This window comes from Grampus griseus (genome assembly GCF_964374135.1).
Source record: "Grampus griseus genome assembly, chromosome: 1".
Taxonomy (NCBI): domain Eukaryota; kingdom Metazoa; phylum Chordata; class Mammalia; order Artiodactyla; family Delphinidae; genus Grampus; species Grampus griseus.
This window is the reverse complement of record NC_139017.1, coordinates 148,197,873-148,225,668: the sequence shown is the minus strand read 5'-3', so window position 1 is coordinate 148,225,668 and position 27,796 is coordinate 148,197,873. Positions and strand designations below refer to the sequence as shown.

General features: G+C 50.0%; 1 protein-coding gene across 1 annotated transcript in view; it reads left to right on the top strand.

The window, feature by feature from the left end:
* Positions 1-27,796, top strand: part of CFAP57 (cilia and flagella associated protein 57) — a gene marked incomplete at its 5' end in the record, with an annotated part of 76,661 nt that overhangs the window by 46,210 nt on the left and 2,655 nt on the right. Inside the window, 8 exons of the mRNA XM_082677042.1 lie at positions 18-208; positions 3,784-3,957; positions 4,984-5,142; positions 8,199-8,342; positions 14,785-14,901; positions 16,231-16,365; positions 16,447-16,590; positions 24,081-24,213. Of these exons, the coding sequence (XP_082533168.1) occupies positions 18-208; positions 3,784-3,957; positions 4,984-5,142; positions 8,199-8,342; positions 14,785-14,901; positions 16,231-16,365; positions 16,447-16,590; positions 24,081-24,213 (1,197 nt within the window). The remainder of the gene's footprint in view (positions 1-17; positions 209-3,783; positions 3,958-4,983; positions 5,143-8,198; positions 8,343-14,784; positions 14,902-16,230; positions 16,366-16,446; positions 16,591-24,080; positions 24,214-27,796) is intronic.

Genomic DNA, 27,796 nt, shown 5'->3' with positions numbered 1-27,796 from the left:
TCCTTGCTTCTCTCCAGAATGTTGCAACAACCAAAAGTTGCTTCTAGAATATGAGAAGTACCAGGAGTTGCAGCTCAAGTCCCAGAGGATGCAGGAAGAGTATGAGAAACAGCTTCGGGATAACGATGAGACCAAGAGCCAGGCCCTGGAGGAGCTGACTGAGTTTTACGAGGCCAAACTGCAGGAGAAAATCACCCTCCTGGAAGAGGTACTCGCAGGAAGCAGAGCTGTGCCTCCCTGTCATGGTGCCATCCTGCAGGCCTGGCCTGGGAACAGTCCAGAGAGCTGTGGGAAGCCTCGCTTGACCTCCATTTCCTTCCCCACCTTCCTTTCCGAGTGTGTTTCGTTTGGCCTTGTTTTGTGCTGTTTATATGTTTGTTTCCCTGGCGGCCAAGGGACTCCCTGAGCTGGGAGGTGCTCAGCTTTTGAAAGTAAAGTTCCTTGGATAGACTAAGTTCATAACTATTGTTCTCTCCTAACTGTACCTTCGAGCCTTAAGCACTGGGGAGAGCTTTCTAGAAGAAGCCTCTAGAACTGGAGAGGAACAGGGACCTGAACCATGGGAAAGGTGGTTGTCTGAAACCCCTTCGTAACTTCTTATGTCTTGCAAGACATTGTAAGCCAGTGAAATCATTCCTGCGCTGACTCAACAAACACAGACTGTGTCTTATTGGTTTACCAGCCTGAGTGCTGGGTGGTGAAGCGAAGTGAAACATGGGGCCAGGTTCTCAGTGGGTGAGAAAGGCGGTCACACAGGCTGATATTCATCAGGGTGTAGACGGGACAGTGGGGAATGCAGACACAGCACCCACCCTGGCCTGCAAGGTCTGGAAAGGCTGGCAGGAGCTACCGAGATCCAGGAGGCTTGGAAGCTGGAATTAACCAGGAGACTGGGAAATGCAGGAGGTTAAGAACATACAGGCAGGGCAAAGTCATAGAATATTCAAGCAGTTGGGTTGCCAAAATATCTCGTTTCCCAAGATGAAGGGAAAAATGAGAGAGGCCAGATGGTGTCCTTTTTGGCACGAAATTCTGGCAGACGTTGTCGCTGACAGTGAGAGGGCAGGAGAGTCACGAAAGTATGGAGTGATTTTTGAAGGGAATGAGGAAGGGAGTGACTAAGAAGGGGGCGGGCAGGTCTGTAGCTGAAGGCGCAGCTGAGGTCTGAGAGGCGAATTCTGGCGGCGTTCACCCAGCAGGCCCTGCGCTATTCCACAGCAGGGCTCAGCAAATAGGTGTGTGAGAGAGGAAGGCCTGGAGCCGCCCTGAGCCAGAGCTGGGGCTTCTCTGGGTGGTGAAAATAAAGGTTGGCTGGTGACCTGCCACGGGGTCCAGGCCAGAGAGGGTCAGCAAGGCACCAAGAGTCAGTGGAGGAACCACGACCAGGCGAGGGGACGTGATGAGGTTGAGAGCTGGGATGGTGCACCTGGGACCCAACAGAGAAGTCACCTGTGCTCGGAGAGCAGGGCCTGTATTTTAAGACTTCAGAGGCGGCACCATTCCAGGGGGTGGACCTGAGAGTGGGTGCGGGAAGATAAGGGGCAAAGCACCAGGAGACATTCTAGGATCCTCTGTAACCAGCCTGGTGATGGCAGGGAAGACGGTGAGTTGACATCCAGAAGTCTTCGGTGAACAGGGTGGGTGACCAGGCAGTGGGGGATATATAGGTGATGAGAAGCAGAGGGTGGAGGTCCCGCAGACCTGGTAGAGGCTGAGCTCTGATAGCAGAGGGGGAGCTAAGAGATTCCACCCGCACCTGAGCCCGGCCTGCTTCCAGTTCCACGGCGTGAGGAATGTTCCTTCGCTGCCCTGCCCACCTCCCCAGCCCCATTTCCAGCTGCCCCTGTCCAGTGATGTGGAGCCTCTGGGAGTTTCCTGCACAACCTCTGAGCCCCTGCTCAGGATGATGCCTCTTCATCTAGGCACTTGTTTGCCCCCTCAGGGACTCAGGACAAGAGCTAACTCCTTGACGATTCCTCCCTAACCCTTCCCTCCCACAGGGCTAAGCATCCCTCCTCTGCGTTCTCAGGACCGCCGGGCCCCTTTCGCCCATGTGGCTTACACAGCAACATCGTGGTTTGCTGGGCTCTGATTTTAGGGTGAATGGATCGATCCTCCCAGAGGGGAGAGAGGCCAGCCTTCCTCCCACAGTGATGACAAGGCTTTTCTTCTTTTGAGTCAGTAAGATTTCAACTCAGAACCTTCCTAGGGAGATTCGTCCCGAGTGCCATCTTACTACCGGCTAGGCTGCTTCTACTTTTTAGCAACATCTCCCAGACCAAGAGCAGGGGCTTGCGGGCCCCTCTAGGCTGCAGTCGGAGCCGCCCTGGCCAGGCTTCTGTCCAGCAAGGGTCTGGTGACGCGATGGGCAAAGAGAAGCCTTTCTCAGGAGGCCACTGAGCCCAGTTTTAAAACCACCTTGTCTCACTCAACCTCCAAAACACTCAGTCCAGGGATGGTACATGCAGCCTGGGAGAATACCAGGGTCAGTGTGAGAAGAAAGCCATTGACTCTACCGTGATGTAAATGTCCACCCCTGGGCAGCAGTGAGCAAGGAGGAGCCCTGCCCCAGTCACTCCCCAAACTCCACCAGGCAGAGCTCGTTTTCCCAGCATCTGGGCTCTAGGCTTTTCCTCATTCAGCACCGACATGTACCAGATATGTGCTGGGTGTTCACTGCAGTGGGTGGAGATGTGGCCCTGCCGTCAAGGAGCCTCTGTGTCAAACAGGCAGTTACAATATAATGTAAAGTGATGGGGGACGTACAGTATTCACACGGGAAATGATAGCTGAACCGAGAGCCGGAGGAAGAATAGGAGAGAGCCACGGGAAGACGCTGGAGTCAGAGGGACAGCGGGTATCCAGGCTCAGCAGCTGAGGACCATGCACACTGCGGGAACTGAAGTTAGTTCACACTGGAGAGAGCCTGGGGTGGGAGTGATGGCTGAGGCCAGGGAGATGCACTGGAACTGCCTCCTGAGAGCCTGTGGACCCGTTTCAAGAGTCTGGACTCTACCATGAGGGCAAGGGTGAGCCAGAGAAGGCTTGCAAGTGGGGGTTGGCATGACCAGGTGTGTGGTTTAGAAAGCTCCCCTCGACTAGAGAATGAGATCCGACTGGAGGGAAGCATGACCAGAGGCAGGAGGCTGGCTAGGAGGCTGACAACAGTCCAGGCAAGAGATGACAGGGGCCTGGGCAGTGGCAGAGGCATAAAGTGGATGGATTCAAGAGGTGAAAAGGACGGGATTGGTTGGATTAAGGAGGGGGAGGGTGGAATTAAAGCTTCACTCATTCATTCAGATATTTATTGAGTACCTACTGTGTGTCAGTGTGCGTTGTACACTGGGAACTCCTGGTGGGCGTGATAGACTGGGTTTTTGCCCTCGAGGAGCTTACATCTAATGGGAGAGACAATCAAGTAATTCCACAAATAAATATAAAGTTACAAGCGTCACAAGTTTAATGAGGGAAAGATAGAAGGGGGCTGGTGTCAGTGTGAAGAAGACCAGAGGTGGAACAGGGTTGGGGGATGTTGGTGGGACAGTGGTTGAAGTGATAGAGCCCAAGGCCTGATCTGGTAGGGAAAGGGGGACAAACAGAAGGACAGAAAGAAAGTGGAAGGGTCAAGGGACCCATGGCCTTGGTTTCCACTCCTGTACTAACACTCGGTCTCCCATCCCCATGATAGGCCTTGTATGTTCACCTCGTCCCAGGCCCTCTGAGCACAAGGGTGCCGCGTGTCCCCTCTTCCCTGGGCACACACTCTCCCTCTCTCCGAGCCAGGCACAGGAAGATGTCAGGCAGCAGCTGCGCGAGTTTGAAGAGACCAAGAAGCAGATTGAAGAAGATGAAGACCGTGAGATCCAAGATATCAAAACCAAGTATGAGAAGAAGCTTCGGGATGAAAAGGAGTCAAACCTGCGGCTCAAAGGAGAAACGGGCATCATGAGGAAGAAGGTACCAGGCTGTTCCCGAGAGGCCTGGGGGCAGACCAGGGCCTCACTACAGAGAAAGCATGGGGTGGGTAGACAGACACGGAGCCGGCTGATGGCGGCTCTGCCCCGGGATGACCTGGCAAGATCCCATCTGAATGTCCTCATCTCCAGCAAGCGGGTTAGGAAAACAGCACTGGCTGATGTGAGGGTCCCCCCTGCCCAGACAGGCAGACAGATCCTTACCACATCGTCTGACGGGATAACCATCGGGGCTCCCCCTCCTCTTTCCTGTTTGCAGGGACGGTGAGGTTCGCCACGACACTGGTGGACGCCCTGGGCTTTCATTTATTGGCAAGTGGGATTTAGAGTTTTCAGAGCTAAATATTTAAAGTGGAAATGCGGTCTTTGGAGGTGAGATAGATAAAGTTTTCACCTGGAGGTGTCCTCAGGCTCTCAGTGCAGGGATTCAGGGGTGCTCCTGTTCAGACTCTGTGGGCGGGAGAAAGATTGGGAGTATAGGATGCTTAGGTTATAAGGCAGGGGAGATGTTTGTAGTCACTGATGGCTGGGTGAGGAGGCATTCAATTCATAGATCCTTATAGAATTACCAGTTGCCCCGAAACGTTTAGCCTAAGAGAAGCCAAGTTCAAAGCAAGCTCATGTTCTTTCCTATTAGAAATCACACTACTAGTCAATCCAGGGGACAATCACATCTTCCCTTCTTGGACATGACTAAGATGGCTCATCAGTTAGGGCCCAACCTCTGCAACCTCGATGGGGCATGGATCCCAGCCTTTCAGGGTCAGTGTGGTCATGGAAGACTCTGGATCTGCTGGGGGAACTGGTCTCTCTGGAGCCTCTTAAGGCAGACAGCCCTTCTTCACATAAGGGGATGGGACTGGATCTTGTCGGACAGAATTGTCCCCTGGGAAGTTCTTGACTGTCCCAAATTCTGATGGGGAGCTCTTAAAGTCTACAGGCAGTCAGGAGGAATGGAGATGAGTTCACAGGCTCTGGTGGTCTCTGTCGTTGCTGTTTGTTCCTCTAGTTCAGCAACCTGCAGAAAGAGATTGAAGAGCGAACCAATGACACTGAGATTCTGAAGGGAGAGCAGGTGAAGCTGCAAGGAGTCATCAAGTCCCTGGAGAAGGACATCCTGGGTCTCAAGCAGGAGATCCAGGAAAGAGACGAGACGATTCAGGATAAGGTAAAGGTACATCCTGTGTCCCGCCTCAACTCCCGCCTAGACGGACCCAGGCAATGAGGACACAGCTCAAGAGACAGGGTCCCTGCCTTCCTGGAACCCATTTATTGAACTTGATGGGGGTGGGGTGAAGTGCCTACTGTGTGCTTGGCACTGGGCTAACCGCTGTAAACACATACCATTCAATTCCCCCAACAACCCCAGGGACCATGAGCCACCCAGTTGTATAGCTCAGGAAACTGGTTCCGAGGGGTAAGTATCTTGCCCAGGCTCGTACAGTTCATAGGTGACGGACTTGGGATAACAACCTGAGTGCTGACTGCCAGGCCCCTGCTCGCCACTGCGCCAGGCATCCCAGGGTGACCATCCCATGGACTCACTCACCCCATCGCCCATGTGGTCCCCCTGGTCAGAGAGGAACTCCCCCGTGGTTGGCCCTGTAACCACTGGATACCCCAGAAAGTGGTATCATTTTTCTGGATGGCTTTCTCACAAAACACTAAAAGAAACACATCACATTTTGTGAGGCACACCACCTCCGTATCCAAAATCTCATATCCTCCTCCTGAGCAAATCCAGGCTCCGCACCCTCCTCTCCAGTCCCTCTGCCATTGCTGCCTTAGTTGGACACAACTGCTGGGTGGTTGAGAACGCAGGTTTCAGCCTAGTGAGCTAGGTTCCAGGGCAGCCTCTGCAATTGGCCACAGGACCTCAGGCAACTAATCCAAGCCTTGTTTCCCCACTTGTGGATGCGGCCCTCAGGGGCTCTGATAAGGATGAAATGAGACAGTGCGCACATATCATTTCTGCAAGTGAGCGTTGACATTTGTATCTGGGCGTTTTTTAGGGAGGAGTCAAAGCTCTCCACAGATTCTCAAAGGGTTTTTTTTTTTAATTTAAATTTTATTGGAGTAGAGTTAGTTTACAAAGTTGTATTAGTTTCAGGTGTACCGCAAAGTGAATCACTTATACATATACCTACATCCACTCTTCTTTAGATTCTTTTCCCATATAGGTCACTACAGAGTACTGAGTGCAGTTCCCTGTGCTATACAGTAGGTCCTTATTAGTTATCTATTTTATATATAGTAGTGTGTTTATGTCAACCCCAATCTCCCAATTTACTGCTCCCCCCAACTCAAAGTGGGTTTTTGACAAGAAAGAGGTTAAGACCTCTAGAAAATTGCACCAGCCTCCTAACGGGTCTAACGGCCTTCCTTCCCACTTCCCATCCGGGCTCCCTGCCACCACACTCTGTAATTATTGTCACTCTTCCACTTAAAATTCTTTCACACGTCCCAACTGCCTGTGGCAAGGGGCAGCAAAATTTTTTTTTCTCTAAAGGGCAAGGTAGTAAATATTTTCAAGCAGTGTGGTCTCTGCCACAGTTGCTCAGTTCTGCCGCAGTAGCATAAAATCAGCCATAGACAAGACATCGACGAATGGGCTTGGCTACATTCCAATCAAACTTCATGAAAACATGGGCTTCCCTAGTGGCGCAGTGGTTAAGAATCTGCCTGCCAATGCAGGGGACACAGATTCAAGGCCTGGGCCAGGAAGATCCCACATGCCGTGGAGCAACTAAGCCCCTGCGCCACAACTACTGAGCCTGCACTCTAGAGCCCATGAGCCACAACTACTGAGCCCGCGTGCCACAACTACTGAAGCCCGCGCACCTAGAGCCCGTGCTCTGCAACAAGAGAAGCCACCGCAATGAGAAGCCCACCCACCACAACGAAGAGTAGCCCCTGCTCGCTGCAACTAGAGAACAGCCTGCGCGCAGCAACAAAGACCCAACGCAGCGAAAATAAATAATTTTTTTTAAGTATAAAAAAAAAACTTTATGAGAACAGGCAGCAGGTCAGATTTGGCCCGAGCGCTATAGCTTACCAACTTCTGGCCTCTGGGATAAATTCTCAACTCTTTAACCCAACATGGAAGACCCTTGCCTCTCTCCCCTCCTCCCCTCCAGGCTCACCTCTCACTGTCCCCATGAACCACCACCCTGACTCACACAAGTTGTTCTCAGCACCCTCAATACACACCACGCCTTCCATGTGCCTCCCTCTTCCACAATACCTGTCACAGTGTAGGTTTACATTTGTTGACACATCTGCTTTCCCAGCTAGTGTGTTTCTCTGTAAGGCTAGGGACTGTGGCGTATTTCTATGTGGAATCTCCGACCTTGGCAAAAGATCTTTGTGCAGTAAATGTGTGGTAATGGATAGACCTACATTCCAACTACAGTTGCCTTGCAACAAATTACCCCAAAACGTAGTGGTGGAAAACAACTGTTTTATTATGCTTGCAGATTTTGTGGGTCTGGAATTTGGACAGGGTACAACGGGATGGCTTGTCTGTGTCCCCGATGTCTGGGTCCTAGTGGGGCCTCAGTTGGGTGACTCCCACAGCAGGGGGCTGGAAGACCAGCCTCCAAGGTGGCTTCTTCATCCCCATGTCCAGCCCCTTGACCAGCATGGCTGGGAGGCTGAGCTTAGCTGGGACTGTTGACAGAGCACCAAACATGCTCTGCAGCCTGGAGGTCTCAGTGTAGGAGGACTTTTCACATAGCAGATGGCCTCCCAGAGCACGTGTTCCAAGAGAACCAGGTGGAATCTGCTCCGCCTTTTCCAAGCTAGCCTGGGAAGCTATGCAGCATCACTTGAGTTTCATTCGTTGGATACAAGCAAACCATAAGTCCAGCCAGATGCAAGGGGAGGGAATTAGACACCACCTCCTGATGGAGAAGCAGAAGAAGCACGCTCTTCTCTTGTAGAAGAGCATGTACGACAGGAGATGCTGCCCAGGTGAGCTTTGGAAAACACAGTTGACCAAAACCTATGTCTGAATGGGTGAGTGAAGGAATGTAGTCCTGGCACCGAAGCCAAGAAGTCAATGGTTCCCTCTGGTGGGGGATCCGGCCTTTGTGTCCCCAGCAAGGGGAGCAGTCTGTGGCCTCCTCAATCAGGAGGTCACAGGATTTGTGCACTTTGTCTAAAGGGATTCCGTACCAGGACCTCCTGGTAGCTCTCTCAACTTCTCTCTCCTCTCACGCACAGGAGAAGCGAATCTATGATCTGAAAAAGAAAAATCAAGAACTAGAGAAATTCAAGTTTGTGCTTGACTACAAAATAAAGGAGCTGAAGAAGCAAATAGAACCTCGAGAGAATGAGATCAAGGTGATGAAGGAACAGATTCAAAAGGTGAGAAGCCATCTGGACCCCCTGGCCTCCTTCCCAACCATTCCTGGCTGGCCAGGAGGGAATGAAAGAAAGCTCTCCTGGGACTTCCCTGGCGGTCCAGTGGTTAAGACTCCCATGCTTCCACTGCAGGGGCTGTGGGTTTGATCCTTGGTCAGGGAACTGAGATCCCGTATGCCGTTCAGCACAGCAAAAAAAAATTTTTTTTAAAAGAAAAGAAAAAAGAAAGGAAGCTCTCCTCACAGCCCCTCCCTGCTCCCAAGGTGTGGACAGCATCCACTCCGCAGAAGAAGCCACGGGAAGGCCCAACAGGGTTTCGGTGGTGCAAAAGCAAAGTGCTTTGGGATTTGGCTTCCCCCGGGGCCTTGGGGTGGGCTTTGGACCTATTTGGACCACGGTTGCTGGGCCTTCAGCCACCAGGGGGCGATGTGTACTCAGCCACCAGCCTGTCCACCAGAAAGTACACCCCTCCGGATTCAACACTTTTTTCTCAGACTAAACATGCTGGTGGGGGCCCTATGCAAGGCCATGGTGTTTGGACTTCATCTGATAAGGAGTGTAGAAAGTCATCAAAGGCTCTTGAGCAGGAGAGTGGCAAAATTAAGAGTGTGTTCTGGGAAGCAAACAGGATGGACGCAGAGAGGAGAGAGATCAGAAGCAAGGGACGAGGGCTTCTGAGAGCCCAGTGGGGTACAAGTGTTCCCCTTCGGCCCCTCTGCCCAGTACGCAGGGCATTTCCTTATGACGTGTTTACCTGTCAGCCTCCCCACGCTGGGCAGTGAGCAGCTGACAGTGGGGTCCACGGTTCATCTAAACGAGCGTGGTCCTGACCTCCCCCTCGTCCAGTTTCCCCGTTTCTCAGTCAGTGGCACCACGATCCACCCAGGTGCTTAACGTAGAAGTGTGGAAGCCATCTCGGTTCTTCCCTTCTCTTAACTCCTATATCCAAGTCACCGATGCCTATCTGATCCATTTCCAAACATATCTCAGATCCAACCCTCCTTGCCCTCTGCTGCCATCACTCCAGTCCAAGCCTACATCATCTCTCTTCTGGTCCTGACTCCAGCCTCCAGTCTGGTCTCCACATAGAGACCACAGCAAACCCCCAGTGGTATCTCCTCCCACCTAGAATGAAGCCCAGACTCCTTACAGAGGCCCTGCGTGATCCCACCTCAACCAGCCTCTCTAGCCATATCTCCAGGCTCCTTCCCCGGCTCCAGCCTGCAGGCTTTCTGACAGTTCCAAGGACAAGCACCTTTGCTGCGCTGCTCCCCCCGCCCAGAAGGCTCTCAGATCTTCACACGACTGGCTTCTTTGCGTCTTTCACGTCTCAGCTCATGTGTCACCTCTCCAAGGAGGTCTTCCCTGCCACCCTATCCAAAACAGCCTCCTACTCCCCCTCCATCTTCTCTAACTGTGCTGAGCAAAGCTAAAAGGGTAGCAGAGTGTACCGATGGCCCAACTAGAATTGGCTCCACAAGGGCTATCGTGGAGAAAAGCAAAGCTAAAAGGGTAGCAGGGTGTACCGATGGCCCAACTAGAATTGGCTCCACAAGGGCTATCGTGGAGAAAAGCAAAGCCTTTTCTCCAGGAGGCCCAGAAAAGAGGCCACGTGGTGGGATCAGTCCAGGGCTGGGACATCCAGAGAGGATATGTCCTGTGACGATGACTTTCTCCCTGGCCTCTGGGATAAGGAAGGATGTTCCCAGCTGACCACAGAGCTGCCTCCTCTGGCCCTCCTGCCATTCTTGAGTGACCTCAGGGCCCAAGAATGGCAGCCTGAGAAGATGAGAAAGAGCAGGGGCCCTACCTGCCTGGAAAGCGGATGCACCGCAGGCCCCTGGCAGTCACGGCCCCACTTCTCCCACCTCATCTGACATATTTGTCAACTGCACTTAAAGTTGGGTTGGTTGCCTTCCACTGCAGCAACACACCTGAGAGATTATTCACGTTCCCTTCAGTAACTGGACCAACCACGGCTTTGATCCTCAGCAGGGAATATGCCACCCCCTTGGGAAAGAGTCAAATAGGACCCCTCCTGCCCCACCCCAGGTGCCAGTTGCTGCCAGGGCTGATGTCTGGGCCCAGTTCCTTCCCCAGGGGCCTGTGACCTGGTGGCTTCCCTCTGTGGGTCAGACACATTAGGCCCACCTGCTGTGGACCTCCTGTGAAGTTCCTTTCCCTGCAAGAAGGAAGCTGCAAGCCCTTGGCTCCTTTGTAGGACTGAGACATCCGTGCCCGAAAACAGAAAACTTCCCTGACTCGAGTGCCTCCCCTCACAGACACTCTTCCAGCTTCTCTTTGATGAAACGTGACTATCTCCTTCCTAGGGCAGGAGTTTCCAGAACCTCATCATTTTACTTCACACTCTTTTATTTCTTCATCTAATGCAGGTTTTCTCCGCTTCGACACTATTGGCACTTTGGGGTGGATAATTCCTTGTTGTCAGGGGGCAGTCCTGCACATTGTGAGATATTTAGCAGCACCCCTGGTCTCTACCCACTAGAGGTAGAGACAGTCCTCCCCCAGGGGGTTGTCCTCCCCCTCCCCCAGATATGCAACCAAAAATGTCTCTAAATGTGGCCACATGTCCCCTGGTGGGGCGGGGGTCAAGATGCCTCTCCCCAGCCCCCGCTCCCCACTAAGAATCTCTGAATGTGATGAGTACCACCTGGACGAGTAGATGGAATTTCCACTCCAGGAAAAGGATGCTTGTTCCCATTCACTGGCTAGTCTCCTGGCTGACCAGCCAACTACTCAAAGTTGACATATTTCTATGTCAATCTTTCTATGAAATAGATTATTTTTACTCTCGGCATGGTTTGACGCTTTGCTCATATCACTTCCTTTCTAACCTAATCCGGTCATTGCTGACTTTAAGATTGTAGAGAAAGAGGCACAGCCAGCTGCAGGCACCCAGGCCTTGGAGAAGCCCCTTTCTCTCTTGCAGCGGCCGTTTCCTTGGTCTGGGGCACCAGCATCTCACCTGGGCCACGGCGTCAGCCTCCTGACCAGGCTACCTGGCTCCAGTCTTACTCTCTCCAGTACAGCCTCTGCATCAGGCCTCCTAAGGTGCAGATCAGATCATGCCACTCCTTGGGTAAGACCTGTCAGTGGCTCCCTGAACTTTCAGGATAAGGGCCAAACTTCTGACCTATTTAAACTTCTGGGCAGGGTAAAGTCCGAGCTTCACACCATTCGAGCCTCAGCCCCAGGCTCCTGCATGACCCAGCTCAGCTGACCTCTCTAGCTCCTCTCCCACTTCCTCACACGCACCCCTCCAAGGTCCAGGGGTGGCTGGACCACTTGCAGCCTGCAGAGATGTGCCAGGCTGCCCATGCCTCTGGTCCTTTCTGTGCATGGCTGTTCTCTCTGCCTGAGATTCTCCTTCCCAACTTGTCCTTAAACCCTATGCCTCCTACAAAACCCGACGGAGCGTCCCTTCCCTGGGTGCCACCCCTCAGCTGCACTGTGCACACACAGGGCCCTTTCCGCCCTGACTGCTGATGGTGTTGATCCTACTGCACGTGAACTTCTCATTTACTTCCCTCTAATCCCTCTAGACCCGAGGCTTCTTGAAGGAAACTGCCTCTCAGTCAGGTCTGTATCCCTATGCCTGTGACAGCCTGCCAGTCCTTTCTAAGGGATACATTCTTTCGTTAGCTATGTAAACATCCACACTTGCTCTGTGTCCTCTACCAGGCGGCTCCACATAGCTCTGCCAACATTGCATGTTTATCTTATCATTCTTCCAGAGGCAGGTTGTTTCAGGCTCTCCTCCCTTCCCTCAGTCTTGCTTCCCATGGCCTTCTATACCCGCGATGCATTCATTTATTCATATGTTATTCATATGAATATTTATTGAGAGCCGCTTTTATGCCAGGCGTTGGGTCAAAGGGCTACTCTGTTCGTGCAAAATGCTTCCTGTAATTAGGCTAACATTCTTCCAAACGCTGCCCCTTCCTGTCCAGGATGCGGCTCCCTAGGGCCTCCTGGTACCCGAGAAGCTGGCCGGGAGCCTTGAAATCTGGCCGAAGGGCCTGCGTTAAGCTAGAGGGGTTACTCCATCCAGCCAGGAAAAAACCCCGTGAACTCCCCATCCCCCTCAAAATAGTCAGCAAACCTCTCGATCCACCAGATCCACCAGATCTGGCGTGTCAGTCAGACTGCACTCCTTTGCTTTTGGCAGGAGTTAAATCAAAGACGAGCTCACCTACAGCTGATCTCATTCTAATCAGAAGCTCTGATTGTTACTCACCTGTCCTTGGTTGATACCCATGTAACAATGAATAAAGAGTCAGAAGCTCATGGGTAGCTTCTTTTTTTTTTTCTTTTGAAGATGAGGCCCTCTGAAGTTGTATTTTTCAGACCTTTTCAACAGAATGATGAGGCAAAGATTCCTTCTCAGCCTCCTCTTTTCTGTTTTATGCCTTAGACTGGGGACACCTACATGCTGGTCCCTCAAAACTTTCTGCTTGAGGGTCGGCCCTGATGATTTGTGGCCCCAGAGGGTCAAGATTCACTCATACAACTTCACAAAGTAGGACAAGGAAGCTGCTTTTCTGCAGAACCTTGCCTCAGGTTACAGGTTCCAGTCAATTTATAAGGAATTCAAGAAAAGAAGGAAGGAACAGGGAAACTAAGGGCAAAAAATTCATAGCCGGGCTATAGAAACACATGATCTGGGTTAACATTATCAGCCAAGGGGTGGGGAGCTTTGGGGACGGCGAGGCGTAAGAAGAAAGGTTCCTTCCAGTGTGGGAACTAGAAGGGAAGTGCCCTGGTAGCAGGGGAAACATTCCCACTGAAAGACTTCAGTTCTCAAATATAATTTTCATTCTCTGACTTTCTTCATTGAGGTACCACTGGTTTATGATGTTATGTAAGTTTCATGTGTGCAGCATTATATTTCTTTTGTTGTTGTTGTTGTTCTTTTATTTATTTATTTATTTACTACTTTATTGGGGTATAATTGCTTTACCATGGTGTGTTAGTTTCTGCTTCATAACAAAGTGAATCAGTTATACATATACATATGTTCCCATATCTCTTCCCTCTTGCGTCTCCCTCCATCCCACCCAACAGCATTATACTTCTACTTCCATATGTACTACAGCGTGTACAGTTTCCATCCGTCGCCGTACAGTTGCTCCCCTTTACCCATGTTGCCCTTGCCCTGCCCTTTTCCCTCTGGTAGCCACTACTCTGTTCTCTGTATCTGTGTGCTTGGTTTGTTTGGTTTGTTCATTTATTTTGTTTGTTTTTTGTTGTTTTTCTAATTGAAGTACAGTTAATTTACAATGTTGTGTTCGTTTCAAGTGTACAGCAAAGTGATTCAGTTATACATATAACTTTCAGGTTATTTTCCATTATAGGTTATTGTAAGATATTGAATATAGTTCCCTGTGCTATCCTTATTTACCTGTTTTATAAATAGTAGTGTGTAGATGTTAATCCCAAACTCCTAATTTATCTCCCCCCACTCCACCCCCGCTATCCCCTTTGGTAACCATAAGTTTGTTTTCTATGTCTCTGAGTCTTATTTCTGTTTTGTAAATAAGTTCATTTGTATCATTTTTTTTAGATTCCACATATAAGCAATATCATGATATTTGTCTTTATCTGACTTACTTCACTTAATATGATAATCTCTAGGTCCATCCATGTTGCTGCAAATGGCATTATTTCATTCTTTTTTATGGCTGAGTAATATTCCTTTGTATATATGTACCACATCTTTATCCATCATCTGTCGATGGACATTTAAGTTCCTTCCATGTCTTTCATATCCCAAAGGTGAATGAAATCATACAGTATTTGTGTTTCTCTGTTGGGCTTATTTCACTTAGCATAATACCCTAAAGGAACCCATCCATATTGTTGCAAATGGCAAGATTTCATTCTTTTTTATGGTTGAATAGTATTCCATTTGTGTGTGTGTGTGTGTGTGTGTGTGTGTGTGTGTGTGTACCAAAGTTTCTTTATCCATTCCTCCATTGATGGGCACTTAGGTTGCTTCCATATCTTGGCTATTGTAAATAATGCTGCGATAAACATAGGGGTGCATATATCTTTTCAAATTAGTGTTTTTGCATTCTTTGGATAAATACCCAGAAGTGGGATAGCTGGATCCTCTGTTATACAGCTATTCTTAATTTTTTGAGGACTCTCCGTACTGTTCTCCATAGTGGCTGCACCAATTTACATTCCAACCAACAGTGCACAAGAATTTCCTTTTCTCCACATCTTCTCTAACCCTTATTATTTCTTGCCTTTTTGATAATAGCCATTCTAACAGGCAGGAGGTGATATCTCATTGTGGTTTTGATTTCCCTTTCCCTAATAATTAGTGATGTTGAACATTTTTCATGTGCCCATTGGCCATCTGCATGTCTTCCTTGGCTTACTTTCTTATTCTTGACTCTTTTTCCCCTGTTGTCTGTAGATGGAAACTGAACTGGAGCGTTTCCATAAGCAGAACACACAGCTGGAGCTGAACATCACAGAATTGTGGCAGAAATTAAGAGCTACTGATCAGGAGATGCACAGAGAGAGACAAAAGGTGTGAGGATTTTCAGAGTCCGGCAGCTCTTGGATTCAGGAGCTGGCGCCTGTCTGCAACGGGCAGCTGGCTTTCAAGAGACAGAGCCAGCCCGTAGCTAAGATACACCCATTTTAACTCGCATTCTTTACTTGTTCACAGCCCTGCCCTATTTCAGGCTCATGTAAATTTACGTAACTGAATCCATCTGAGACTATAAAATGACTTTGAGTATAGTGATCAAGGAGGTGGGAAGCCAGTGTTATAGGAATGCTCACAACATTGGCTTGTGTGGCCTGGGAAGGAACCTGTTCAGAGAGATCATCTGTAGTCGGTGGTTAAAGGCTTGGCTGCCAAAACAATACTGAGCTAAGAGGACCTCAGAAATCGCCTATTCTGGTCTCTCTATGTAATAAACAAGGAAAGCAAGGTCAGAGAGATTAGGAAGTTAGAAACCTCACCCAGCACCCACAGCTAGTGAGCACATACAGAGCCAGGGCTGGGAACCCAGTCTCTGGTCCTGGGCCAGGACTTGGCTGCACCCTCACCCCCTGGCACAGAGCACCTCGTAATGTCGGTAGAATCAGATTGAATTTTTCCACCCCTCACATTAAGAATTGACTCTGTACTGGGTAATACTAGAAGCTGCAGAGCTATCAACGTGAACGGATACAGATCCTGCCCTTCACAAACTGAAGAGGTTGACAGGTGATCTGTGGCATGTGCATAGTAATTAGCAGCCAGCCAAGGCTGAACATTATGGAACGTGAATAAAGAGCTGTGAGAGTGAAGAAAAAGGAGAGTCTCTCTAGGTCAGGGGTAGGGGAAGATGGGTATCTGAGAAAGCATGATGGAAGAGGGAGGACGTAGCCCAAGTTTGCAGATGAACCAGTCTGCTCAATTTTGTCATTATCTTCCCTACCCACTCACAGCAGCCCTCAGGAGGGAGAAACACTGGGTGAGCTAACAAAGGGGCAGGGAAGCCCTGGCGCAGGGGTCTGCAAGAGAGAATCGATGCTCTGCATCTTGGCTCCGAAAGGAGTAGGTGACCACTTGCACCTCTTTTAGCCTTTTAAGGCCTGTGGTCCTGGAAGGAATCTAGAGCCAATAAAGGAATCAGTGTGTGCTGCCTCCTAAAAATGCAACTGTTCAGGCCAGGGACACAGGAGTTTTAGGGCCTCTCCCTCTGGGCGAGGTGCCCATCTAGGCCTCTGGGCCCTGTGTGGCCCCTGGTGGTCAACGGTGAAGTCCTAGATGAGGTGTCTCTTGTCCCTTTAAGCAGTCACAAGGCTGCAGCCCCTGACCCTGGAGAGTCCCTATAGGGCGAGAAGTAAATGCCTCTGCTTGCAGGAGCGGAACTTGGAGGCGCTGGTCAAACAGTTTAAGACGGACCTTCACAACTGTGTGGCGTACATCCAAGAACCCCGGCAGCTGAAGGAGAAGTTCCGCGCTCTCTTTGAGAAGTACGTGCAGCGGGCAGACATGGTGAGCTCTGCCTCCCTTTCCGCCCTCCCCTGCCCTCCAGGCTCTCCCCTCCCTCACGGTGAGCTCCTCCTGCCCCATCAGGTGGAGATCACAGGGCTGAACTCGGACCTGCAGCAGGAGTACAGCCGTCAGCGGGAGCACCTGGAGAGGAGCCTGGCCACCCTCAAGAAGAAGGTGGTCAAGGAGAGTGAGCTGCACCGCGCGGATTACGTCCGCATCATGCAGGTACCTGCACGCGCCCCTCAGCTCCCTCGAGGCTGGGCCGTCAGAGACAAGAGAGCCTGTCAAGGGCCCCTCCAAGACCACTGTCCTCAGAGTTCCCCAAATGTCCAAGGGACCCACTAGCTTTCTCCAAAGCTCCTTCTTTGACCTGTCTCCTCTGACCCCCCCAGAGCTCATCCTGGCGGTGACCATGGCCCAGAGCCCCGCCAAGGAGGTTTTCTAGGCACTTCCATGCCCACTCCTGCCCCTCCAAGATTCGTTCATTTCTGCCCCATCTCACTTCACCAGCCACCCGTTTCTTTTTTCTACTCCCATCTTTATCCAAAGCACTCCTGCATCCTGCCTCACTCCTCTCCTTGGGCCAGGACTTGGCTACACCCTCACCCCCTGGCACAGAGCACCTCATAACGTTGGTAGAATCAGATGGAATTTTTCCACCCCTCTGGACTTTGGCCACGTGACTTTAGCTCTCCCAGTTACTCTCTTCCTTCTCCTCTTTTCTGTTTCCAGCTCTTGTTTCACCTTACTTTGTTTTGCTGCTTTTTATTCTGCTACCTGTTATCACATGGTCCCTGCTGGCCAAGTTCTCTCCTGGGAACATGCCCATCTCCTCCCACCTCCTCCGGCTTTTCTGGTGCCTCAGGTCCCTACTCTTATCTCTCGGGTCCAGAGCCAACCACACCCACCCTAAGTGTTGGCCTCCCCTCGCTTTAATGAGCTCTCCACGCCCACCTCCCCGGACTCTTCCTAGGGCCGTTCAGAGAGCCTAACCCCATTACTGCCACCTCCACTTACACACGCTATCGGACTGCCATGCAGGATTCTGCCGCCAATTTCTCTTCGGGTATCGGTCTCACCTAAGGCAGTTAATGTGAATTAATATCAAAAGAGAACATCAGAATCGCATTTATAAGGCATGTACCTTTTTATGTTCCTATTTCTTGAATGCTGTAATTAAAATGCTGGAATGGGGATGGGCTGCAGTTGGATTGAAACAAATCAGTTCCGAACACAGCTGGGCAGAGCACACTGCAATTCAGGCCAGCCCCAGGCACGGCAGGTCTCATGCCACCTTACAACCAGCCCCTGCTTAAAAGCAGCCCACACCATTAAGCAGCCCACTGCCCAGCTCCTGAGCCATGAAAGCAGTCGGAGGCCCAGAGATAGGAGTAGATTCCATTGCTGGGACCCTTAGGCACCAGCAGCTGATACACAGAGCCATTGCTAAGGGTCACGAGTGCTCCGAGCATGGAGAGTCCCCGGGGGCGCTGCAGTGCAGCCCGCGGGGCAGGGGGACCAGGGAGACTGTAGGAGTGGTTGTCAACTGGCGACATTGCTGAGCTCTCATCTGTGACTTGCCACCAGGGCACAGGCCTGAGGGGTCCTCCAAGGGCTGAGTCCCTCTCTCCATGACAACCAGACTCCCAAAGCAAACGTCAATCCTAGGAGAAGAAGGAAAAGGAAAGAGAGTAAAGACCACAGCCTAGGTGAGGGTGTAAGCGTCAGCATGAGGCTGCTCAGGACAGGCAGAAGGGCCTCGTTTGCTCCCCCCTTCCCCAGGGGCCACATGCCCACTCCTGCTGGGCCAGGGTGAGAGTTGGGGTAGCGGGAGCAGAGGAGACCCAAGCAGGGCTTCTGCCCAACGCTACCACTCCCTGGTGGCTGGCAGAGGGAGCCATCAACAGGGAGAAGCCCGGAGAGTGTTTGCTCAAGCAGCATTGTAAACCTGTGTGCTGCGGAGCCCTGTGGATGCACAGAAGCGCCACAGGCACCTGCAGGGGGCCAGACGGGGTCAGGACGCAGGGCTCTGGGTTCCCATCACCTGCTCAACCAGGGAGAGTCCTTGCTTACTGCGGTGGGCTCTGTGTAAGATTTTGTTTGGAAGACTTAAAAAAAGAAAAACTTTCAAAACTACTGTTCTGGATGATAAAAGTTGTTTCCTTCTTTGGTCTTAAGGGCCAGGCAAGGTGGCAGGCCTGGAGAAAAGAACACAGCCCTGTCTTTGTACAGACCCAGTTTCCCCTCCTGCTGGCCAGTCTTGCTGGGGGAGGGGCGGGGGCGGGTCCTGAACTTCTCCAGGAGCTGCCTTCCTATCTGTAAGAGAGGAAGAAAACATCAACCTCAGCCAGTTACTGCAAGGATTGAGTGAGCTAACTAACGTCAAGCATTGGCCACTGGCCCTGTACAGAAAAGGTGCTCCAAAAATGCTATTTTCCTTCCCTTCTTCCGAGCAAAAGACTTACTCAGGAACCAAGGCAGGGCTTCCCTGGTGGCGCAGTGGTTGAGAGTCTGCCTGCCAATGCAGGGGACAGGGGTTTGAGCCCTGGTCTGGGAAGATCCCACGTGCCGCGGAGCAACTAGGCCCGTGAGCCACAACTACTGAGCCTGTGCGTCTGGAGCTTGTGCTCCACAACAAGAGAGGCCGCGACAGTGAGAGGCCCGCGCACCGCGATGAAGAGTGGCCCCCGCTCGCCACAACTAGAGAAAGCCCTCGCACAGAAACGAAGACCCAATGCAGCCAAAAATAAATAAATAAAATTTAAAAAAAAAAAAAAAAGAACCAAGGCAAAATCTAGTAGGAGAGCCTGAAAGGCCATCACAGCACAGACTGGGAGTGCCTATGGGCTTGAGGCACAGAAGACGGGACAGTACAGATGATCCCAGGCCCCCCAGCTGGTGGCCCGGGGTGCCCATTGCTTTGGTATGCGTTTGTAAGGAGCTGCATCTGCAGGTACCGAGGCCCTGACACTTAAGTCTCAAAAGGCTGAGGAAGGCTGGGGCAGACATGGCATCTGAGAGAAACTTGTTAGAAAACACAGAAAATGAGGTCACTGTCTCATTTATATGTTCAGATAGGAGCACGGGGCCTCCTCATTCATTCTCCAGCATGACTGCCGATACTAAAATAAGAGTTGCAATGGAATACAAACATCTAGGACACGTACTTTATTCATTCAGGACGCGTATTTTGCGGGCTTCTTACATGCCAAGCTGCGAGCTGGCCGTGGAGGATTCCCAGATTAATGTGATGGCTTGCCTACTCTCAGCGAGCTCACCTAGGGAACTTGAGCCAGACACAGATAAGCACTGCTCCGTGCAGCGCATCCAGGGTGGTAAGCTCACCGGAGAGGGGGGCTTCAGCTAGGGGGCATGGCACTTGAGCTGGGCCTTGAAGGGTGAGTAGAGGGGGTCAGGGAGCAATGGGGGAAGAGCCTTCCAGGCCGAGGACACAACCTGAGAACAGTCAGAGAAGAGAGAGGCCTGTGGGGTGTTTGGGGACCCAGAAATTCCCCCGACGTAACTTTATTGCAGAGCATGGGGGCAAGGAGGAAGGGCCCTTTGGAACGGTAGGTAGCTTAGGGTCACGTTGAAAGGGCTTTCCGTGTCACACAAGAAGCATGAAGTTTATTTTATAAGCTGGTGCCCCCTCAGGTTTCTTATGTAGGTAGGGGTGTTACCTGTTCCGGAAAGGTTACTTCAGTGGGCAGGGGGGAAAGACCAGTGGGGAAAGGCAAGTGGCAGGAAAACCCCTTCGAAGATGACTCCCATGTTAAAGGGAGATGACAGGCCTTGGGAGGGGAAAGCTGTGATGTCAGAAGATGTTTCAGAGTAGAGGTGATGAATAGAAGTGGGTGGTTAGATGTGAGAGGAAGGCTGAAAGAGGAGTGGAGAAATGGTTCATTTGTGCAGTTAGGCAGATGGCGATCCCACCAACTGCGGGCTCCGGAAAGACGCCACTGAGTGGGGCTCCCAAGTTTTCGGACTAAATCCATTGCCTGCTTTTTCCACACTAACCAGACCCTGCTGTATTCTTAAAGGTGTCAACTCAAGGTAGGCCAGCAGGGGGTGCTCTAGGCATTTCCTTTCTGCGCCCTTCTCCCTCGGAGTCGAAGTTCTGTCAGCGGGTTCCCGTGTGAGGCTCTCTGGCATTGCCCCTCAGCCAAAGGCAGTGCTGGACAGCTTGGCGTAGCCTCTTTGTTCAGAAGCCTTTCTATATAAACAGACCTTAGCATCCCCGAGCCAGCCTCTCTCACATGCCCCAAGTCCTGGCGCTCGATGGACCCAGGTCAGATCTTCCCTGCAGAGGAGCTGGCTGGGGGTCTGGAGGATCAGAGGGGCCTTGGTAGACCGTTCTGACCAAGGGGGGATCAAGAACAGAGAAGCTCAGCAAACCTGCTGCCTTCACGTTTTGACTTCACAAAACGACCCAAGGCGCTTACAGTCGACCTCAGTGTGGCCTCTGGACTCCTCAGAGCACGGACCACCCCGGAAAGCCCTCTTAAGGCAGCCCCACTTGTACATTTCAGGGGCTCCCTCGGCCTCCATACCATGTGAGGTGTTGACGGAGGTGACGTACAGCAGAGGTGAGAGTGGAGTCTGGGAGGCAGCAGTCAGAGGCATCAAGGCACCTGGGGGCGGACGCCACCAGGTTCGAATCCCAGCTCTGCCACCCATGCACAGCCTCGGCTTCCTCATAGGCAGCTGAATCCCATAATACCTTCCTGCTGAGGTGGTTGTAGGGATTAAACGAGGCTGTGTATGCAGAGTGTCTGACACAGTGCAGGAATCCAGTCCACCCTTGGAGTTGTTATCTTGTTCTTATCCTCGTCATCAAGCATTTGGCGGCTCAGACCCTGCTGGCTCCCTCTTGGCTCGGGCCTGAAACACTCTTCCCTGCTCCGCCCCTCCCCCAGGCTCCACAGGGAGGCTTCCTCACACCCGTGACCGCCCTGCGGGCCATCTCTCTGCACTGGATCCAAGCTGGCCTCCCACGTCTGGCACAATAAGCACCTAACAGGCTTTCTGTTTTATGAATGAACCAACGGAGCAGAGGAATCGGGCTGCATTGAGTCCTGGGCCTCAATCACACTCTAGTGAGGCCTGAGTCGTGTTCTGCAGACCTGTCTTAGGTGACCAGCCTCGTGAAGGTGTCCAGGGCTGGCAGCGGCGTCAGAAACATGCATATCAAAAGGTACCAGGAGCCTGAAGTCCCAGTCACGGCGACAGGGCTGTCAGGGTGGAGAGAATGGCGGGGGCTCCACGTGGGGCCATTACAGTAGCAGAGGTGAAAGATGCTGAGAGCTGGTTATGAATGAACATGAGATTCAGTTCAGACACAAAGTCGACAGGATTGAGTGACAAAATGAATGGAGGTTGACCGGGAAGAAGTTTCTGGAGAGAACTGGGGAAATGGCACTTTCAGTCTCTAATCTTTATTCTGATTACGATTATTTTATTGAATGAAGCAGGGGAAGTGAAGCTAAGTGATGCCAGCTAAGAGGAGGAGTGGAGAGAGCCCCTGAGTGGGCTGGTGTGCCCAGGAGTTCCCTGTGGCTCTCCTAAGACTCCCTTCTGTCTGGTCTCCCCTGCTCAACATTTACCCCCTGGTTTGTGATTTGCTGGTTTACAGGATTCAATCTTATTCAACTTGGTATCCACTGTGCTAGTTATTCATTTGCTTATCCCTTCCACAAATATTTATTGAGCACCTCTTACAGGCCAGGCAGAGTCCAAGGTCTTAGAATCCAATAAATACGCACTTAAGTGATTATGTCATGATATAAAGTCAGCATGGAGAAATTCCAGGGGGAGGAAACAGAGCATCTGGAAAGAAAATGTGGGCTATGCCTCACCAAGGCCTGGGCTGGTTAAAAGGGTAAGAAATCAGAAGGAGAAAACCTGCTGACTTTATAGAAAAACAGGCACAAAGCCGAGCCTGCGGATGAGGGACTGGTAATAATTGGGCATTTCATCCGGAGAACATTTTTTTTTAATGAGGAAGAGTGAAATTAAGTGAAATACTGAAAATCTGAAGGTAGATCTGATCTGCCTAATTAAAAAGGCTCTGGAGGGAAGGATTATCGGGGTGTCTGCAGTTCACATTCCCATGACAGAGAAGGCTTGTCCTGCTCGCTGACAGCAGTGCTTGGGATCACCCTGTGCTCTGGGCTCAGACTCCACACTCACCACTCCAGAGCCAGTGTCCCAAGGGGAAGCACAGTTTGTTTCCGGCACAGGTTCGTCTTATGTAGATTTGGTCAGTGTTTGCCTTTGTTGGTACTCAGACCTTTGAGGGCCTTGCTACTACCCACAGCAGCATCTCCTGGGACCTGGTTAGAAATGCAGAATCTCAGGAGCAGCTCCAGGCCCGCTGAGTCAGAAGCCACATTTAAACAGGATCCTCAGGCGATTCCTGCACAGTCCTATGAGAGGTGCTGTGGCGGACGTGCTGAGTACTGAGGCCGTGGGCTCCGAGAGCAGAGCGGTCCATGGTGAGAGGGACGCTCCACTGGGGCTCCTGTGCTGAGTGTGCAAAGGAAGGCAAGGCAAGAGAGAAGAGACTGCTTGGTCCCAGAGTGCAGAGCCCCTCCACCTGGCCTGCAGCCGGCTCTGCCCTGCATGCCTCTCTACTCCTCTCACCTCATATTCCCGTGACACAGAACTGCTGCAGGTCACCCCACACACCTGCCGTGTCATTCTGTGCCTTTCTCCTGCCATTCCAGTTATCTGGGACCCCCTTTACCCTCTCCTTGCTAACTCTGTCAAGCCTCAGCCCAGGGGTCAGTGCCTAGGAATCCACCCTGGTCATTCGGGCAGAGCTAAGTGCCTTTCCTCTGTGTCCCACTCCTCCATCCCAGCAAGGTGGCCACCTCACTAAAGTGTGCCCAGACCCCTCACTAAACCCTAAACTCCTCAAGGACAGAGGCCAAGTCTTACTTTCTCTATGTATACACCTCAGGATCAGCACAGTGCCTGGCACATAATAAGTACTCAATAAATATTGGATGGATGAATATTTATCAAACAGTAACGAGAGAAGTGAACTTCCAGTGGATGTAGCGAATGTTAATTATCCATTTACTTTTCTTTATTCCTCAGTAAACTGTATGCTGCTGAGAGCAGAAACCATGTCTTATTTCTGTCTGCATCCGGGGGATGCAGCAGATACCACATAAATGTAGGTTCAACAAATGAATGGAAAAAAACCAAAGTGTAGCGCAGTACTTAAGAGCTCAGAGCTCTGGAGCCAGACTGGGTCAGAATCCTGGCTCTGCCACTTGCTATCTATGTAATTTGGGTAAGTTACATCACCTATCTGTGCCTCAGTTTTCTCTACTTTAAAACTGTGGTTGTAATAGAATCTATGCATAGGGTTATTATGAAACTTCAATGCATTAAGTTCATGAAAAGTGCTTAGAAAAGCATTGTTGTTGCTACGGATGGGAAGAGCCTGGATGGATAGGAATGGCGCACACTGCCTGTAGCTAACTTTGCCAGAGTCCACCTGAAGGTAAGTCAGCTGGTACCTCAAGAGGTTGATCCATGAGCCAGGATAAAGACTCATGCCACAGTAGAGGCACCAGAGACGCAATCTGGGTCCAGGACCAACCCTGACTCTTCCCCACACCCTTAGCCCCAGAGGCCAGAGCAGGTCCTGTGCCCACTGACCACTTATCCATCTACACTCACTCTCTCCTCCTCCTTCTCTATAGGAAAATGTCTCCCTGATCAAGGAGATTAATGAGCTCCGCAGAGAGCTGAAGTTCACCCGCTCCCAAGTCTATGACCTTGAAGCAGCCCTGAAACTGACCAAGAAAATTCAACCACAAGACGTTCCAGAGACAGGTAATGTCACCAGTGGTCAAGAAAGATGGGCACTGGGATCGAGGGACCAATGGCAGCCGCGAGCAGGTCTCCTTGTGGCTTTCAAAGCTGCCTCTCCTGAGTTTCCTCCTGTATCAGCTCACATCCAGCCCATGGCCTCCTGGGCACCTCTGCATGCCACGCGCCTGCTCTTCAAAGGATTTGTGAGGACCCTACCACATTCAAACACTCGCAAATCCAGAATTCTTGGGGTTAGCAAAGGTTTCAGAATTCAGAATCTTTCAGATCTTAGGAAGAACATACTATATGTACTGCCTGGGGCAGTGCCCTGAAATCAAACACATTAGTATTTCTGTAGTGAAATATATGAATATTCGCACTAAACTTCATGAATTTAAAAATGCTTTCCATTTTTAAAGGTTTTTGCATTTTACAATTGTGGATCAAGGATTGTGGGCCTGTACGATTAAAATAAAGGCAAAAATAAGGACCAGAAACAATTTAAAGGGAGAGGGGAAAGAATTACATTAAAAATATTAAATGAGTTAGTTATTGCAGTTATAAAATTCCTCTGAATTTCTGATAGCCAAGACAAAAAGGGAAAAAATATGATGGTTTACATAGCTCTCATATGGAAAGGAAGTTTTTTTTCTGGAGGAACAAACCTTTCCCTGGTACTAAGTTCTGTGAGAAACTAAATACATGGAGCCTTATAAAAGGGATATTGGGGGCTTCCCTGGTGGCGCAGTGGTTGGGAGTCCGCCTGCCGGCGCAGGGGACGCGGGTTCGTGCCCCGGTCCGGGAGGATCCCACATGCCGCGGAGCGGTTGGGCCCGTGAGCCATGGCTGCTGGGCCTGCGCGTCCAGAGCCTGTGCTCCTCCACGGGAGAGGCCACAACAGTGAGAGGCCCGCATACCGCAAAAAAAAAAAAAAAGAAAGAAAAAGAAAAAAGGGATATTGAGCAACGTAATTGACAGTCTTTAACGGTAGGTTTTCAGACAATAAAAAAACATTCTTCAGGTGTCCATTTCTTATCTGGACAGTCAATAAAAAGCAAGAGTATAAGGTATTATTGTGGAAAATTAAGCCAACATAGTTCAAGTATATTGTTTTCTGGTGGTTTACCTTCAGGAATAAAGCTTAGAAACCCTAATGAACTGAAACATTCCACAGCTGTGGACTGGGTCGTTCAAATATCACCACCTCAGGTACTGTGGTTACACAAGGTATTATCATTGGCGGAGGGTAGCTGAAGGATACACAGGAACTCTCTGCACTATTTTCATAACTGTTTGTGAGTCTTGAACTGTTACAAATTATTTATATATATATATATATAATTGTTGTCTCATACGCCATTGTCGTTAGAGTTGAAGTTGAGAGGGTAAACTCTGTGAGTAGTACCTGAAGAACAATATTAACTCTGAAGAACTGACATAAGAGCACAGCATGTGTTAAAAAGACTGAGAACTTGGGGGCTACCCTGGTGGCCCAGTGGTTAGGACTCTGCGCTTTCACTGCCGAGGGCCAGGGTTCAATCCCTGGTTGGGGAACTAAGATCCCACAAGACGCGTGGCACAGCCAAATAAATAAATTAATTGAATTTAATTAATCAATCTGTTAAAAAAAAAGACAGAACTTGACTTCTTGGAGGTGAAACCATTTTCAGTTGGAGGTGAAGCATAGATGTGTCTGTGAACAATCACAAAACTTCTCTTTTAAAAAATTATTTCAAATATGCCCCAGCGGCCTAGCAAATAACCAGTTGAGACCTCCTCAGGATGCTGTATGATATAGCCAGGTTCTTCTTATTGCTGTGTTGGAAACTATCAGGCATAGACAAAAATTGAGAGAAATTCTAATGAATCCCCATGAATTCATTCCCTGACTTGAACAACGGTCGCTCTTGTTTCATCGCTATCGCCACACCCCCCCAATTATTCCCTCCCACACCCATAGTAGATTATTCTGAAGCAAACCAAATATCATGCCACTTGTGTCATAGAGCTTTACTCAAGGGAGGTTTCATCAGTAGTGGCTGAAGACAGGTATTACCAATTGTCTGCCTTGATCATGAAGAACCTAAGTCTGGCTTAGGACCAGCAAATGGAAAGACATCTTTTGTTCATGGACTGGAAGATTTATTAAGATGTCAATACTATCTAAAGTGATCTACACATTCAATGTAATCCCTATCAAAATCCCAATGACATTTTTTTGCAGAAATAGAACATCCATTCTAAAATTCATTGGGAGTTTCAAGGTACCCCAAATAGCCAAAACTCTTGAAAAAGAACAAAGTTGAAGGCCTCACACTTCCTATTTCAAAATTTACGGCAAAGCTATAGTAATCAAAACAGTATGGTACTGGCATAAATATAGACATATAGACCAATGGAATAGAATACAGAGCCCAGAAATAAACACTCACATATATGGTCAAATGATTTTCAATGTGGGTGTCAAGACTATTCAATGAGGAAAGGACAATCTTTTCAACAAATGGTGCTGGGAAAACTGGATACCCACATGCAAAGGAATGAAGTTGGACCCTTACCTTACATCATATACAAAATTTAACTCAAAGTGGACGAAAGACTTCAACATAAGAGCTAAAACTATAAAACTCATAGAAGAAAATATAGGGGGAAACTTCATTATATTAGATTTTGCAATGATTTCTTAGATAGGACATCAAAAGTACAGACAACAAAAAGAAAGTAGATAAATTGGACTACATCCAAATTTAAAGCTTTTGTGCATCAAAGAACACAATCGAAAAGTGTGAAAAGGCAACCTATGGTATGGGAGAAGATATTTGAAAATCACATATCTGATAAAGTGTTGACATCCAGAATATATAAGGAACTCTTACAACTTAACTAGAACAACGACAAAAAAAATTTTTTTAATAAGCAAAGGACTTGAATAGACATTTCTCCAAAGAAAATATACAGATGCCTATAATAAGTATATGAAAAAAGCAGGCAGGGACGTAAACAGAAACTAGGCAGAGGCGAGTGACGCAGGCCCAAGAAGGTGGAGGGGCTGGTAGGTGGATGGGCTGGTAGGCTTTTGTGTGCTATACCTTCCCAGGGGTGCTACTTTTCCCAGGGCTCCATGGCTAGGCCACAGCTTGACTGAGGAGATGGTTACCAGGGACAACCAGTAGCAGAAGGTGGATGAAGGGTCAAGACCTAGAAAAGAGAAGAAATCAAGAGCCTAGAAAGATCAAGAGTCTAGAAATTGCAGTAAAGGAGAAGAGGCAAGGAGCAAAGGCAGACAGAGAAGGATCCAGACTTCTCCTGGGAAGGATGGGATAAGTTGAGTACTCTGAATGCTGGCCCCATCAGGTCAATTAGAGGCCAAGGCAAGCTGGCCACTGGCCACTGCTGACCACTTCCTCTTTAAAATACTCTCTTCCTTGGCCACCATCGTCTGTTCTTTTCTAGTTTTTCCTCCAGGGAAGGGGTTGGCAGCAGATAGGAAAGAGAACCCTCTTCCACTGAGAGAAGATTGACTGTGGTGAGGGAGTTGGGGACACCGTTCCTCAGTGAAGACGGTGGCAATGTCATCCATTAAGAGAAGAGGAGAGGATGGATT